Below are 17,606 nucleotides of genomic sequence, written 5' to 3'. Positions count from 1 at the left end.
GTCAAAGTATGTTTCTATGAGGATATTATATATGGTGGTACATGAGGAAACAAGCAGGCCGTGCTCTTTTCAAGAGCAAGCAGGTATATCTTTCTGAAAACCGTGCATTATGTGTCCTTGTGTCAGCAGTGAATTTGGCCCTACACATATTTATATTTCTGCAACCCTGACCGTAGGAAGAGCCTCCCAGGACCTGCTGCTTCACCTGCAGGCTGCACAGTGCAGAGCTGCCTGGTCTGAAGACCACAGTTAAGTTGTAAAAGCACATTACAGGAATAAGGCATCCCAAGTTTAGCTGACAGTGCTGAATTAGAAGCAGAAATCTTACCTGGAAAAGCTGGTTTGCATCACAGCTGGACGTTTCTTCATCTTTTGATGTATCCCAGGACAGAACAGAGCGAGCTGCCCGAATTCCTCTGTGCTGCTGCCAGAGAGGGATGGAGAGCCACAGAAGTGCCAATGCCATTCCAACATGCATCCACCTGAGCATAAACTTGCAGAGAGCCATTTGATGGAGCAGGAGTGATGTGAGGGCCTGCCCAGCACGCTGCCAGCTGTGCATGTAATGCTGCCACAGGTCCGTAGGCACACAGTGCTTTGAGCACATGGGTCACAAACACAGAGATGGCGGCATGGAGCTCCCTGCAGTGGAACAACACAATGTGTTTCACTCTGTGATACTTCCAGCCCTGACTGACACCTGGTTTTGACCTGAGAAAACATGAAATGACTAGAAACATCGTTCTCATTATTTATTACCTCTGCTTTCAGATGACCCATCTCCTGGCGATTTTGACAAACATCTGCTTTGGAACCTCTTAGTCAACAGATAGCATTTGCTTTTAATTAATGCTGATTTGTTTCATTCCCAAGTCTCAGCAGGTTTCATTCCCCTCTCCTTGACTATTGGCATCAGCAGCAGTGGCTGTACCACACCTTGCAAATCTGGGCAGCAGCCATTCCTGACACTGAGGATCCAGGGCAAAATCCCAAGCAACTCAAAAACTGCCAAAGTTCTCGGCTAAATCCGGGAATGGTGTTGACTTGCAGGTCCAGCTGGATCGTTGCTATCATCCTCTTGGACTCTTCTTCCTGAGGAGAGTGCATCCATCTCCTCTTCCTATCCGCAGGGATTATTCGGCTCAGCTGCATTACAACACTCAGAAGTAACTCAGCACACTGACGGAGCACTGTGGATGGACAGACAGGGAAACTGCTACGAGCCATTGAGAATCCAGCAGCCCAGGATCACACCAGTGGTGTTCTGATGGAGGTGGAGGTCACCTGCACTGACTTCACCCAAAAAGGTTCCCAAAAGGAATGACATCACAGCAACCCCAGGCACTGAGCCGTCCTTGCAGAGTGGAAGAACCCTATTACTTTTGAGATCCAAAACTTAAATTTCAATGTGAGATTCGTGCATCACTCCTGCAGCTCCCCTGCAGCATCAGCTGCTCTGAGGGAACCGCTCATCTTCCTCCTCTCAGCCTCAGTTTGGAGTTTGTGGGTTGGCTTTTTGCAGGGTTGGTACTGCTCCATTGAAACTGGGAGGGCAGGATGCAGTTAGGGGTGAATGTGCACAGGGCTTTCTCTCTACTGACTTCCAGAGGCATAAGTCAGGCTGCTCAGCTGCTCCAGATGGAAACACAACAGTCATCTTTCATAAGGGCTCTGCAGAGAAGACGACAAGAGTCAATCTTACTTTCAGTCTTACTGCATCTTCAAACGGCACTGCAAAATAAATAAATACATCTAAGATTGCACCTCAGTTGGGGTAAGTGGTGTAAATGTTCCTATCTCTGGTGAAGACAGTTTCTACCCACCGAAGATCTGCCCCTTGATCTCCAAAGCCAAAGGAGCACAAACTCCTGTGTTTTAAGCACAGTAGTGGCAGTGCTTAATTCTATTCCGTCGTCTGTCAGAACAGCAGAAGGAAGAAGGAATGTATTGGTGTCATATGGAAACCACGGCTTGATGACGGACAAAATTAAATCCTTGCATTTGGACATAAACCATAGTAACACAAAATATGCAGCAAGTCAGGCTTGGTTTTCAATACTGAAAACACAAGGCCCCACTTGGCAGGCTGGGAAGGGATATTAGTCAGATTCAGACATGGTTTTCTTTGTTGGCTTTTTTTTTGAAGGATAAATAATTATGTGTTGAGATATTCCAGACTCGTGTTAACACAGTTGTGTGTGAACCACAGCAGAGGATGCTGTGAGAATGGGAAGGACTGGAGGTCCTTTAAACAACAAAGCGCCTGGAGGAATCCTGGAGGAATTCTGGGGCTCACTTCTGGAAAACAGTCCCAAAGTTTCCTCAAAATATGCCTGACACACTGATCTCCATAAATTAAACCTTCCAAATGTTTGCTTACTGGATGTTCTTAGGAGGTGGAGGTGCAGGGTCAGTCTGTGCTGTGTCTCTGTGCATGTCCGTGCATTGCTGCTGCTGCAGCTGGGCTGTGCCACGCCATAGGCTGAGCCCCCATCCCTGCACACCCTCTGTGCTCTGCAGCTGCTCTCACTGCCCAAAGCTCAACTAAGCCTTTTATCAGTTGAAGCCTGGAGATGGCTTGCAAAAGTTTCTTTCGGTCTTGGTAGCGTTCCTTATTTGATTGGAATAAAGGTTTGTGCACAACAACAGATCAGCCAAACAACCATGGAATTAAGATTGGAAAAGGCCTCTGAGATCACCAAGTCCAACCATCAGCCTATCCCCACCGTGCCCACTAACCGTGCCACAGCACCATACCATCAAGTATTTTAACTTGTAGCAATGCTGTTCCAAGTGCAAGAATCCTAAAATGGATTTATTTGCTGAAACAGCTCAGCAAATGACTTCTGCCTCGTGGTTTATTCCACGGTCTTCCAGGCCGTGCTGCTACCTCGTGTTTTAGAAGAAACCCCAATGTAGCAAAAGGCCTTCCAGCCCTGTCCCACCACCACGCTGCTGTTTTTATCTACATTGCAATGCTCCGAAGGCAGACCCTATTTTTTGTAGTGTTTTGTACAGCGCTCTGCTCAGCAAAGACCTGACCCGGGCTCTTCTTGCTACCTGCACTGTCTGAGCTGATAAACATAACAGCTCACAGAGCTGCTTCAAGCAGGTGCTGTGATTTCTCCTAGAGGCGCTGTGCAGAGAACAGCACTCAGATGGCACAGCAGACACAGATCTCCTGCACAGACTGAGCCGTGTCCCTGTGGTGCTGCACTGCCTGCTCTGATTTGCACCCATCCCAGATCGCTGTGACTGCTGCTCTACATCTTGCACAATCCCACTGCCCTCACGAGTGTGAAATGGAACCTATAAATCAATTTGGATTTTATAAATACAATTTGGAAAGGGCAAAGGATGTAAATGTCAGCGCAGCAGAATGAGTTTACGTAGATGAAGTCAAGGCGAGTAGCACAGATATGGCATGGAGTTGGACTTCACATCTCGCTGATGCTCTTGGTCCAGAGCTTTGCTCATTAATGAGGCCATCATTCTGTTATTCAAACTCGTGGTAAGTGGTTCCTCAGGCAGAGATCCAGCAAAGCACTTAGGCAAATTCATAAATTTATGTCCCATTGACTTCTGTGCAACTATTTATATGCTCAAAGTCATGCATGTCTTAAATGCATTTCCAGATCAGGCCTTGTATTCAACAAATAGCCCTTCTGCAGCAGTGTAAACCCCAGACTTCCAAGATTCACGAGTTCACATTGTGATTTCTGAAGCTACCACAACTGCAACATAGAACACAGCATCAGAAAATGGTATAAAATAAGAAGCCATGGCTTTGACCCACACCCGAATGGGGCTGATGGAGTGCTTGGGAGCAGCTTTGCTATTTTAAAATGCATTTTAGAATGGCATATTTCAGTTCTCATAGACTTCAGGCACTGAGGATCTAAGAACCTCCTGCATTCACACCTGTCTGATCCATGTTTTACTCCTTTCTTTCCCAAACGCAGCTCAACACATTCTTTAACAGATCAAACATTTTAAATCCCAAAGCGACGTTCTGCAGGAAGTGATTTAGAGTCAGCTCAAGCTGCTGTTAATATAATTGGTAATTTCATCAAACTAAAAGCTACGGTGATTTATTTTTAATTATACTCTCAATTTCTACGTGGGAAACAGCCATACACACCCTCTCCCTCCCGCCCCCCTTCCCATCCCCATCCCCATCCCCATCCCCATCCCCACACTCTGAGCTCTCCACTGTGCAGATGGGTTCACAGGGATGGTCTGACATTGACCAGGAGCGACCAGCAGCAGCATTTACACCACTCTGGACTTCTCCCCTGCTCCTTCTCATGTAGCTTTTCAAAGCCTGAGCCAGCACAGGCTGCGAGAGATGAACATGCAATTAAACCCTTGGGGAAACCTGCCTTGGTGAAAATCTCAGGGCAGACAAAATCCTGAGGCTTTCGATATTTCGTAGGATTTGTGCTTCTCGCTTCTCTCCTTCACACAAAGCCTTTGAGGAACAGATTAACTTTGTCTGCTGGGAAACTTTAGCTGCAGGAAACTCCAGTCTGTTGCAATTGCTCCATTTCCCTTTGACAAAGCCCTGCACCCCGCGGGCCAACAACCTGCATTACACCCACTGCTCTCACTGGGGTCACTTTCCATTGCATCACTGCTAAATGGAAACCACCCGGTGACACTGGGGGAAACCTGAGCTCGTGGCTCCAACTCCTGCACTGCTGCAGGGATGACTTCGTTTGGAACTCAGAAGAAAACAACAGCAAAACTCAAAGAGGCACGGATTTGCCTTTTGTCTGCGGGGCTGCAGGGCTGTGTGTGCGTGCCCACATATGCTGGTGTAGGCAGGAGGTCCCACAGGTGCCAGCCCAGAGCCCTGTGTGCTCTGAACCTTTTGTGCCCATCTCACCATCAGCCACGACCCCATTCCTCGTGTTACTGGCCTGATTGTACAAAACTCACTGAGGAAATCAGGCCCACAAGGTTGAGAGTTTAGTTCTAAAATGGTGCTTTTCAAAAAGCAGGCAGAGAAATTAAACACACACTGACGTATGAAACTCAACATACCCACAGGCCATTGAATACGTTCCCCAAATCTGAATGGATGCACAAGCAAGCCTCATTTCCCTCATCCCTGCCTACCAGCACCCAGCCAATGCACTTCGTGGAGTCCATAGAGATGTGGCATTATAAAGATCATGCGGCCCAGAAAAGTACAGAAGTGATTTAAAACGTTCTAATCTCATTAATCTGTTTCTTCTCCCTGAAGAGGTTCAAAGCCCAGGCCGGATCCTTCGCTGGCAAGTAAAGTAGAAAAGCACTTAAATAAGACCTTGAATTTAAGCTTATGCTTAAATTATATTTACCACAAAGTTCATTTTGAGATAAATTCATGCTAAGACAATATTTCTAAGGAAAAAAGCTCCTCACTTAAGCCAGAGCCTTCGCAGTATAAATAGAGCTAATCTGCAGTAGATGAGTTTTTCTGCAGCAGGACTCCTTCACCCACTGCTCTGAGCCCCATTCTGCAGTGCAGGGATAGGGGCAGTGGCTCATTGGCTGCTACCAGTGAGCTGATCCTGTTCAGATGTGGCACATTCAAGCACACAGCAACAGAAAGTCACTATAAAAACTGATACCCAAAGCACCACTAACAGCCCAGAAAGCCAGACCCATTTTCTTGATCCCATTCTTTCCCTCTGGACAACCTTCTATGGTGCACTGGTCCACTCCTAGCCTTATCACAGCGTGTTCCCACTTAACATCCCTAAGCTTCCCACGTGTGAAGAAAGCAATACAAATGTAGCTCAGCCACATCTGTAATTGGAGGTTCCGTGTGCATGCCAGTATTGCATTATTCCTATTATTGCTATTGACAGTATAAATGGCAGCACCATAATGGGACAACAGCATCAGGTCTCAGGGAGGCAGAGGGTAAGGAGACATTAATATGTGCAGTCAACATACATCTTGCACTAAGAGAGTGTGCTGGTATGAGTGGTTCTGACACCTAGAACATAAACCAGATGGCCCCTTTCTTACACCATATCATGCAAAAAGAGATTTGAATTAATTCATGTAGAAATCACGACAATTCTGTTACTGTTGGAACTCAGCACGGCGGACAGGGTGGCAGGAGATTATGCTGAATTTTTAACTTATCAAATACCAGTGACAGATGTCACTGCCTGTGCTCCTTTGTTGTCTTCCATCCTTTCTCCATCTCAGAGCCTTCGTTTCCCTTCTCCAGAGCAGCAGCTCTGTCATCCATTCCATTCCAGCAGCTCTGGAAAACTATTTCAATTAAATTTTGTGCAGTACATTCTCCATGTCCCTGCGCAAAAAGCAATCCATCAAACCCCAAAGCGTGTTCCCAAAACCACAAAGATGCTGGTGTGAACTCCACCTATCCACCCTTTTTTATTGAAATTCCATTCAAAATTTGTCAAATTTTACTGCTGTTTTTTTTTTCTTTTTTCCTTTTCCCCCAGATCGAAGCCTCAGATGCTCCATCCCTGCCCTTCACACACCTCCTCAGCACCACACAGATCCATAGGGGATGGAAGAAGCCTCTGGAGCTCCCCACTGAACCCTCCAATGCAGGAAAGCATTCAGGTGGATCTTGAATCTCTCCAGAGAACCAGACTGCACCAACTCTCTGTGCAGGTTGTCCCAGCACTCTGGCACCCTCAAGGTAAAGAATTTCCCCCTAATGTGCAGATGGAATCCCCTGGGCTCCAGCCTGTGCCTGGCAGCCCTCGTCCTGGTGCTGGGCACCACTGGACAGAGCCTGGCCCATCCATTTGTCTCCTAGCCTTCAGATACTGATAAGCATTGCTCAGATCCCCTCTCTGTTTTCCAGGTGAACAGCCCTGGGGCTCTCAGCCCATCCCCATCAGAAGGTGTTCCAGTCTCCCACTTTCTTTGCAGCCTTGTGCTGGCCTCTCTCCAGCAGTTCAGTCTGCCTGGAACTGGGCATAGTGACCTTCCTGGGGCAGAGCAAAGGGGAGCAGCACCTCCCTGCCCTGCTGGCACCCTGTTCAATGCACCCTGGGGTCCCATTGGCCTCCTTGGCCACGAGGGTGCACTGCTGGCTCATGGTCAACTGTTGGCCAACCATTGGTCAAGCAGAGCATCTCCTCAGCCACCAGGGCACACTGCTGGCTCCCTCTGCACAGCTCGTTCCTACTGACTATGCCAGCCCCGTGCTGGGCAGCATGAGCAGCACCAATCAGCACTCAATCCTCAGCCAACATGGCTTCAACCCATCTGCTGGGGTCCTCCTGCTGCTCAACAACCCGTGTGGTTTCGTTGGTGCTGGCAGAGAGCAGCAGTGCTGATGTTTCCTTTCATCAGTGGGGATCAGGCTCAAGCCACTGCCTCTTTGGATGTGTGTGCAGCTCTTCCACCTCCTGTCACTGGGATGACAGATCTGCTGGGGCCTGGCACCTGGGTGTGCCACAGAGCCAGCGCTCAGCTCAGAGCACACACAGCTTTTCTTCCTTTTTTTTTTTCTTTTCTTTTTTTTTTTTCCATTGGGGAACTTTCTCCTCCATTTCCACCCCCCCCCAAACCTGAATGAACACTTCTTTCAGTAATGGGTTTTTTCCACCTGGTTGACTTGATGAAAGGTTTATGAGTTGACATTATGTGTGAGAAGAACAAAGCGAGCGCAGGGATGTGTGCGTGCGTGGGGGTGGGGAGCAACCTCAGCAGAGCTGCTGAAAACTTTATTACAAACTAAGAGATGCTGAGAGCAATAAATCAGTTGGATGCTCCCTACAACACAGCTGAAAGCTGCCACTGCACAGCAGGAGAGGGCACAGGGCTGCACAGGGGACAGTGAGGTGCAGGAGAGGGTGAAGGGAGGGCAGAGAGGGGATGGGAGCACATGGAAGAGCCTATGGTGCTCCCATCCCTTGTGACTGCCCTCGTGAGGTTCCGGGGGGGATGAGCTCTGCTCACCACCCAGCTCGGGTGAGCGTTCAGCGGGGTTAGGAGGAAGTCAGCAGCTACCATTTACCAGCAAGCAGACAAACAGCAGCTTGCTGCCAGTGTTTGGAAACTACTATACCTAAAACAAACAAACAAAAGAATCTCAGCTGTTGTTTGTTAGGAAAACAAAGTTAACAGGCTTACCGTTCGGAGACCAAGACTGACTGAGACCAGTTTCACTTAGCATTGCAGAGAAGGGCAGCAAGGGCCTTTGCAGCTCGCACTGAGCCTGCACGACACGGAGCAGCACTGCCACCAGCTCCAAGCACAGCCTGAAGCTCAGGCACCTGTAGGCAGCTCAGCGGGTTGCACACAGCCCTCCTGGTTTTATGCTCACCCCACGTTTTCCAAGCACTAGCCTTAGTTCTGCTCTAATTTAGACCTGTGTTAATTAGCGCTGTCTCTCCTGAGGTGCAGAGAGTTTCTCAGAAGCAGCAGGCAGCGGCTTTTCCTGACTCAGCTGAATAAATCGCCCGGAGAATGGCTGTAACGTGACAAGCAGACCGAGTCCCAGCAGCTCCTGCAGGTCGTGCAATCCAGCTGCGTGCACTCACTGCTATTTCTCCCTAGCAATCCCATGCCATACACAAAGGCAAACACGTTTCTATTTTAAACTCTAATCCAAGGCTACTGCGTGCCTTTGGAGTGCGGATGTCCTGGAAATGTCACCGCAGAGCGGTGTGCTCAAGCAGTCAGAGCCATTCCATTTTGCAAATGACAGAGCACGGTCACAGATGACACTTTGGCCACGGGGTCAGGAGCAGTTGCTCAGGCTTAACTTGTTGAATAGCTCGTTAATAGAAAGGAGAAAGTGCAAATGCTGAAAGGTTCTGAGCAGCTGTAACTTTCCCCAGCTCGGTATTTCTGAGGTTTTTATCACAGGTGAATAAAATCCTCTCCCCTGTAACAACCAGTGGGCATTGCAAGTTATAGAGAGTCGAGTTTAGTGGTGGGAATAAATGCCAGGCAAAAAAAAGAGGCTTGATATTTGCAGCTTTGTCATGTATCAGAAGGTGCTGACATCTGCTGAGCCAACTATAAACGGAAAGCAGAGATGGGTGAGGGAAATGATCAGGACCAGAGATGGCAATGAGGGGCGATCCGAGGAGATGAGGACTTAACTGGGACTGCTGAGGGGTGGACGGAGGCACAATTGGGAATGCAGCATCCTGCCAAGAGTGGGACAGAGCCCGGGTCCGTGTGCCATGCAGACCAAAAGCAGCATGGGATGAGCAGCTGCGCTCAGAGCGCAGGGCTGGGGAGCACAGCTCCGTGGTACAGCATGTGAGCAAAGTTCACACGGAAGGAGTCATGTGAACTCAACCTGCTGGGATCTTGGAGGCCCGGATTTCCCATCTTGGGCATCGTGCAGTGAGCAGTGAGCACAGACTGCAGGCTGAAAGGAAGCGGAGCTGCGTGAACAGCATTTCCAGCAGTGACTAATACTATAGGATGCCTCTATTTTTAGGCACCTAATCTGAGAGCTTCTTATCTGCAGATAGTGAGAACTGAGTCGCTTTTACATTTTTAGAAAACCAGGTGCTTTTAAGATGCACCTTTAAAATCAAGTTCTGTTTTAAATCACCGCCGAGGATCTCGGTTGGTGTATAATTGTGCTCCCAGGCACTGGCTCTGAAAAGCAACCAGAGCTCTGTCCTAGATCAGCATGCAGTGACACGCATCATTCACGCTAATGGACTACCTCTAGCTGTGCTGGGGGAGAGGGAAGGGTGGGGAAAATGTGCCAAGATGTACTTAAAAAAAATGAAAGAAGAATCAGGTGTAATTGCAGCTCCAGGCTGCGTGCTTGGTGTTAATCATTTGCTTCATCTCTGGCTCATCTCTGCTCCACACTTTTGCACTGCGAGCAATTCAGATGTTCTGGAAAAAGCAAAGTACAGACATGCTTGAATGTAGAATTAGCACCTCGTTGTGAGGTTTCTGCCTACCCAGGGCCCAGCATGGGGAGAAGCTGTCATTTTGTAGGGCCTGCAGCTGCGGTTTGGGGAGGGAAGAACCAGAAGATACCCAGTTTGGTCTAGAGGGAGGTATCCCTACCTATAGCAGGGGGTTTGGAAATAGATGATCTTAAAGGTCCCTTCCAACCCAAACCATTCTATGATTCAATGATTCTATACCCAAGTGGTTCCAATCAAACAAGTAAGCTGAACACTGCTGTATCAGACCGACCTCAGCTGGTTGTACCCAGAGTTGTAGCACAACTTGGTTAGAAAATGAGAGCAGCATTTATTCCCACTGCTGACTGCTGTTCAGGAAGCAGTGTCAATCCTTGTGTTCCAGCTGTAACTGAGCAGATAACAAAGCAACACTCAGAGCTACTTTACGGTACACCTAACAGAGCAGGGAGACCAGAAATAGGGCCAGAAATGCACATGGTATTGAGGTCACACTATGGCTATAAAGAGCAAAATGGTCTTCAGTGCTTCCCCACAAGTTTCTTACAGAGCTGGTGCCCTCACAGAAGTATAGAGCTGACATTTCTTTCCTTCAAGGTATCAATGCAGAGATATTTCACAGGAAATATTTTGGGGATATTTTTTTATCATGTAAATTCACCTCATGAGGTGAGGATCCCAAAGAAGGACGTGGTCAATTCATCCATATCGCTCCAACAGAAATGGGCCGCCTTCTGAAGTCTGAAGGAGTTGAAGTGAGGCTAGCTAAACATCCCTATTCACACCCCAAAGAGCAAGACCTGCTCCCTGACAAGCTGTTGATTACGAGCTCTGATTTCTCAGTCTCAGACCTGCTTTTCCTTTTCCTTGGGAGCAAATCTGATCCATGCACTTGCTGACTAATGCTAACAAATCATGCCAATTGTTGCTTGCTGGAATCACCTTTCAATGGGGAGCTGACAGCAAGAACAATGCGTCTGTTTGCAGCCTGGGGAGGCTGCAGGCAGCATCTGTCATCAGAGGAGCTGCTTGTCAGAAGAGGTTTCAGGCTCTGGCTGATTCTCAGAGCAGGGAAAAGAGACATGCATGGGCCCATCGTCAGACTGCTGCTCTGCACCAGTGGTGCTTTCATCTCCCTCCTCCTTTGCTTGCACAGGCAACTTTGTTCTATCAGATGCAGCTTTTAATTATGAGAGTTATATGTGCCATTAGTGGTTTACCTGAAGGGAAATTGAACCGTGTATATAGCACCATTCTGCTATTCTCTGTTTATATTAAGCTGGATTTCCCTCTAGATAATTACTGAGGGAGATGTGGAACTGTTTCAAGGTTCAGTTCAACTAGTTAAGATTTTACTGGAGGAAGGAATTCAGCCACCGAAATTGCCATGGGCAGCATTGCAACCAGTTGGGTAGGAAAGAAGCAAACAGCAACCACTACTTAAGCAAGGCAGACGACATCAAAGAGGCATTCCACCAGGGGTTTACATAGAAGTCAGTAAATTATGCACATACAAAGCAATAAAGGAACTATAATCATGCCTCACTGTTGCGTGGGCACTTTTCTTCCTGAAGGACAGCAAAATACTTTAAAAGCTGCAGATCTGCCCATTGGAGGTGATGTTCATTCTTTGCTTCTTTTTGGTGTTTGGATCAAGAAGGTACGATGCTATAGAACCTGTTGGCTCCCCAGGCAGCTCACAGTCTACGTGTGAAGTCTGAGAAGTCAAGAAGTGCTGAGCGAGGAGTTACGAATGCGTCTCAGCACTTCCTAGGAGTTATGCAGCACTTGTAATGGTGTGAAAGGAAGAGCTAGCAGGCAACTGCTGTCCTCAGCCTTGCTCTCTGCCAAAGCATTGCTTTCCTCAACAATGACACACGACTTGTCTTTTGGAAACACTTGTGCACCCACAAGGTTTACCAAAACCAAAGCAGGAACTACACACGCACAATTGCACGGTAGGTGATGTGGAACCACTGGAGGTAATCGACCCTAATACAGGAGTGGATTTTCAGGCTGTCTCATCTGTCTCCTGGCAGGGATACCGCTTTGCTAGAAAGCCAACAAGTGTCTGAAGTTCATTTCTGTCTTTCGCAGTCAGAAGCTCAAAGAGCACCCAGAAGCTGCCAGCATACAAAGTGCAATATGGTTACATTATGAATTGTGAGACCATGAAAGCAAAGGAAGGCTAGCAGGAGAGAGGCTTCGCTACCTCTGTTTTAATTTCACCTCGGTATCTCAGCTAGGATATCTATCTGTGTCACTCTCCAGACCTACCCATGCAGGTGGTGGCTGTGTCACCTTGTTGCAGGAGATCCAATAATGCAATTACTCCAACCTGTAAAGTTCTTTCTTGCCAACTTTGCCAAGGCTGCACGCTACAGACAGTTTGGAAAGGAGCAGAAATGTGCAAAGTTGGCCTCTACTTTTCTGGCTTCAGAAAGAAAATTGGCTTGATTACCTCTACAACTTATTATGCAACATAGATCAAGACTCTGTTATTTCTGCCCAGCGATTCTCATGAGCAGAACTACTTTGCAATGTGAGATGAGGAAGTAAAAACTGGAAGCTTAATAGAAAGCAACAGACACAGACAAGCAGACATCAGCATCTAATGACGTTTGAAGTGCTTTTCTCTTTCAGCCCAACGTCTGTTTGGCCCATGGGCACTGTGGGCTCTGTCAGTCAGTGTCTGTGGCACCCATTGCTAGTGAAGAAAGCTGCAATTACTCATATTTGACAACTCAGTGCTACAAAGCCCTGTGAAGTTCAAAGCCATCCACCTGGCACTTCTTCCTAACAGGCGTGCGGCTCTGATGGAGAACTTTGGGAATTCTTCATCTTTTCTTTCCCACACACCCAAATCTCATTCTCTCCCTCTCTTTGTGGCCTCCCTTTCACCCGGATATCACACTGAGAGAGTTCAGATGAGCAGGACTGAGACGAGACAGATCTCCTCAGGACTGAAGTGCCTCAGTGCAATGCACTCCACACCAAAGAACACTAAGGCTTGGGCAGGGCCTCTCCAAACACAGCTCAGACTGTGCCTACAGCAAACAGAGTCTTATGAGAGCTCCTTTCATAGTGCTGCATTATTATAGAGACATGTGTCTGAGGATGCCACAATTATAACAGAGAATGTTTATTTTGTCTGTAACCCAGCTGGCTGGCTTGCTGCATTTCAAACCTCTTCAAGTAAATAAATGAGAGGACTCCACTTTCCCCTCTGTATACACGAGTGTTATTTCATGTATCAGATGCCTGTACAAAAACTGCTGTCAGGCTATTAATTATCTGGAAAAGCACCTTGAAACTTGACTCGATGAGGCCACGTTGCAAATGGGCTCTAATGGCTTTTATTTCTCATTTCTGTCACTCGAGATCTAATCTGCCATCTTCTCATTTTTTATCCTCCCTGCTCCCCTCGAACATCACTGAGGAGTTCTTCCCTTGGTGCCAGGCAGGGGATGGGTGATGTGATGGGAGGTTCTGGACAAGGGAAGGTTGAGCTGAGCAGTGCTGGGAAGAAGTTTTGAGCACAGTCCATTTGATTGAAGGTAAAGCACAACTGCAGGGCTGCTCCTGTTCCTTCTCCAAACAAATGGAAGAACTCGAGAGGACCTTAAAATAGAATGGCCTGGGGTTGAAAAGGACCATAATGGCTGGATTTCAGAAGTTGTTCAGATGCTCTCAGGTTATTAATTGGGTACCAGTGCATTTGCTGATGAATTTGCCTATCAATGATCAGACCTCAGGTAGATGGGTGGGTAAATCGAGTGGCAGTTCCAGACTGGAGCTGTGAGGTGTGAGATCCTCAAGTAGAAGCCACAAATTCTTTTCCTCCTCAGCCACATTGCCACCATAATCTGTTTTGGAGTTCCTTCTGCTTTATTCGGTTATGCAAACATTACTTTAAGGAATATTTCCCAATCCTCCTGTGGGAATCCAACCCAATTTCCAGAGACAATGTGTGTGCAAAAATGACTAACGCTGCTCTTTGAGGAGGGGAGGAGATTTAAGGCTTTTGACTTTTCCCTTCTTCTTTTTCATTTCCCTCCTTCTTCTAAGTATCTCTTTATTCATCACTTTAATTACCTAATCGTAAATTTCTTTAGGGGGTTACTTAGAAGGAAAATTAGCATCAAAGCTTGGCAGTAAATTCAGGGGCTTTTGGAGCAGGTCCAAGCTGTTTCACCTGTGATTAATTAGATGATTTTTTTCGTTAAGTGCCAGAGGGCTGTTGAGGTCTTTAAGCAGTTACATGACTGCTGGCAGCTCAGGAATTATGATTGATGCATCAGTCTGGCATTCAGGACTTCTGCTTCATTCTGGAGTTGCAGGGAGAAGTGAGAACAGAGGATGAACTGCACTGGTGGAGGCAAAATGCCCATCTCTGCCATGCATGGGCCCTCAGCACTCCTAAAAGAGCACCAGAATGGCTGGGACCACTTCTGCCATGCAGGAGAGCGCTCAGCAGAAGTGTTCAGCAGAGCAGAACAGCACTGAGAGAAATGGAGAGATGCCTGCTGCTCTGATTGATACCTTATAGAGGGATGAGACCAAGTCAGGGCTTGGTCTCCTGTCTCCTTTTAAGCTTCCTTTGAGAAGGTCTGGGCTTATTCTAGAAAGACAAGAGGAAAACTCAAACCTCAACTTTAGAAACATTCTGTAGAGAAAAAAATTATATTTATTTAGATAAAAGATGCCCTTTGTGTACCTGGATAGGAAAGCTTGGAAAAAGCACCTGAAAATGGACACAGTGAGACCAGCAGGCTGCTTCCGTGCTGCCATTGCTCCAGCCACGTGTTTCTTGGAAAATGAATAACTTCAGCCATTAATGCTTATTAGTTGGCACATGTGTACCACAGAAAAGTGTCAGAAGCATTAATGATGCACTTCCAGATTGCTTAATATGGTTAGCTCACCTAATTCACTCTGCACGGCCTCCTGCTGCATGTGCGGAAGCAATCAGCAGCTCAACTGCTGCAATCCCTGTAAGAGGCTGATGGGGAGATGGGGGATGAGACCACAGTTTTATGGTACTTTGGTGGCAGGTCGAGAGAGTAAGCTCATGGAGATGGATGGGAAAGCAGCACAGAGCCCTTCCTTTGGTGGGAGCAGCTGAAGAACTCACTGCCAATTACTGATTCAGAGTGACTGCCTTGTTTGGAGTTATTGCAGTAGAGTCAAATTGTATCTCAGATAAGATACCAGCTCATATGCTCTCAAAGCCGAGTTCCTGTTGTTGTGCCCTTCTTCCCAGGACATCTCCATGTCCCATTGTGGCAGCAGACAGAACATCACTCAGATGGGAAGCAGTTCATCTCCATGGGCAGTCCCCATCACTGCTTAGAGAGTAATGACACCCTCTGTCTGCAGCCACCTCTTGTTTTCATCAATGGCCACCCTGCCCTATCCCACATTTATAGACTCTGGATTCTCCTCAGAGCTCATTGACTTCGTGTCAGTCATCACCTCTGCCCTGCAGAGCCCAACATGACCCTCACTGCTCACCATGCTGGATTGGAGCTGGCTGCAGGAAAGGACATTCATGTTCATCTCCTTAAGGGCAAATGCAGAGCTCTGAGTTTATGTGTGCATGCCCTGACAGTGAGGAGACCTGGGTTCTGTCTTTGTTTATGCCACAGATCTGCTGTATGTTTCTCAACTGCTTCCCTGGTAACTCTTTGTATGCATCACCTGAGCCCAAGAGGTCAGGCACCACTTTTAATTGCTTCTAACCCCAGAACTCAACTGGAAACTGTCAATATTGCTAAAAACCAAAACCTACGAATATCAATCCCTGTGCACAGGGAGGGTTTCCTGCTCAGGAAGGGTGCAGATGAGCAAACATTGGTGCAGAGATCCTGCAGCAGCTTTGTGTATGACGCCGTGGTTTTCACTGCAGGAGCTGAACTTCTCTCTACTACAGCTATATAAATGTATGACCCAACAAATATGCAAGATCCTGCTGCTGAAGAATCAAAGGTGGCACCTTCAGAAAGCGTGTTTGCATGCACCCCGACACACATTCTCTCCTACACCTTTGCTTTTCACAGTTTGTGACAACAGAGATTATTCCTTGCTGGAAGAATGTGGCATTGTTGACATTAAAAAAAGAAAGCAGCAGGAGCAGAAAACAGGCCTTTGCTTTGCTTGAACAGCACAGGCTTTCTTGATCAGCTGTCTGAGGTGCCTCATCTGTACAAAGCACTTAAACCTGTCTAACATCAAAAAGGTAAGACGAGTCACTTTGATGCTCCAGAGCACATGCCTAACATGATTAGTGCAGAATCTCCTGGTGATAATAGAATTATGCAAAAGAGGCCTTGACCCATTAATGCTTTTACCTTCCTTAGGATTTCTCTCCCCTTTCTTCCACAAGAAGCAGAACTGCTTGCTCAGAGGTAGCAACTAAACAAAACGGTGGGATAAGCAAAGTGAAAGAGGTCCCTCCATCACCTTGTCATCTCCCCCTGCTCCATCTTAGCCTGGCACGACACGCTCCAGTAGTCGAGGGTTAAACCACCAGAAATCTGATGTACAGGAAAAGCTCTGCAACTGCATATAGGCACATTCCCCCTGCTCTGACAGCTTTACACTACCCGTAGCTCTGAGTAACACAGCAGCATTACCAACGTTTGGTGCCTTAAAGTTGGACCCAGCAGGTTCTGAATTCCTGTTGCAACATTTGCTTATGATTTCTAGGGAAAGCGCATGAATTCAGACAGAAGAGTTTGCTGGCTACAAAATTGAGTTTCTCACCCATTTGGGAAAGTTCTGGGTAAACCAATTCTTTTGTTTTTTTCCTTCTTCTGGTAGTTTTCTTAGTAAAAATGCATTAACATTACACAAGAGCTGCTTAAAACCAGTACAGAGGCCCAGGCATGCATGTGTAGACATTTAAAGACAACAGAGCAATAAGAAAAGGTGTTACCTCTGTGCTCAGTCTGAATTATAGCTGCAAATAAAGAAGGGTTCAGGTGATGACAACACAGAAAGCTTGCAGTGTCAGTATAAGATTTCCTCTGTAGTCAGATCTCAGCTCTTCCTGAAGCTTACAATAGGACCAGGGGCTGTAAAGCCTCCCCAGGCTCTTCTTTCCACCTTTTAACAGTCTCTGTCTCTTAAAATATTGCATGAGAGGGAATGGATTGAGGATGCTGTTATCAAAACCTTGATCTGCCAGAGGGTGAGCAGATCCCAGTGCACAAAATCTTATCTGCTTGTATGTACAGCAGGCGACTTTAGGCCAAAAAAACCTCCTACCAAGAAATCAGCTGTCCTGGCTCAGTCTCAGGGCTGCACAGGGCTGGCAATGGGAAAGCATTTCCATGGTATTTTGTTTGCTCTAAGCGTGGTTCACTGATTCCTACTTACAGTTCAAGATAGATTGCATGATTACTTTCTTCCAGGAAAGATGAGTCCAACACATTAAGTCTCAGACTGAATCCAAACCCCAGATTTCCCCAAGATTTATTTCCATCTGGAGCTTTGGCCCAAGCTCTTTTCCTTGTTTGTTACTCACACTGTTTGCGTGGAGTTCCTAAATGTCCTGTCCTAAATCAGCACCCGTTTACACTCGGCTAAACAAATCACAAGAGGCAGCCCCTCCCTTGAAGCTCTTAATTACCTAAATTAACAAGTATGTCATTATTTTCCCTGCGTTCAGTGGGCAGCAATAGGATACGGGGAGTTGAATAACTCACCCAGGGT

The 17,606-nt window shown here is 47.1% G+C and overlaps 1 protein-coding gene across 18 annotated transcripts in view; it reads right to left on the bottom strand.

Annotated features, from left to right (window-relative positions):
- The window catches only part of LOC122188195, a 108,978-nt gene extending 92,058 nt beyond the window's left edge, over positions 1 to 16,920 (bottom strand). For 15 of the 18 annotated variants that reach the window (XR_006181514.1, XR_006181508.1, XR_006181507.1 and 12 more), the window contains exons 1-2: positions 8,119 to 8,534; positions 329 to 1,671 (exon numbers count right to left, since the gene is read on the bottom strand). Coding sequence is in view for 3 of the 18 variants with exons in the window: in XM_042886299.1 (XP_042742233.1) it covers positions 329 to 780 (452 nt within the window). In the remaining 15 variants the exon portion in view is untranslated. Of the gene's footprint in view, positions 1 to 328; positions 1,732 to 8,118; positions 8,535 to 16,827 lie in introns of those variants that run through there. The other 3 variants (XR_006181517.1, XM_042886303.1, XM_042886300.1) reach the window with 3 other exon arrangements.
- Between the last annotated feature and the right edge of the window lie 686 nt (positions 16,921 to 17,606).

This window comes from Lagopus leucura, unplaced genomic scaffold (assembly GCF_019238085.1).
Source record: "Lagopus leucura isolate 7727_CA_CO unplaced genomic scaffold, USGS_WTPT01 Super-Scaffold_100056, whole genome shotgun sequence".
In the NCBI taxonomy this organism is placed as follows: domain Eukaryota; kingdom Metazoa; phylum Chordata; class Aves; order Galliformes; family Phasianidae; genus Lagopus; species Lagopus leucura.
Note: the sequence above shows the minus strand (reverse complement) of the source record. Positions and strands in the feature narration are given on the sequence as shown.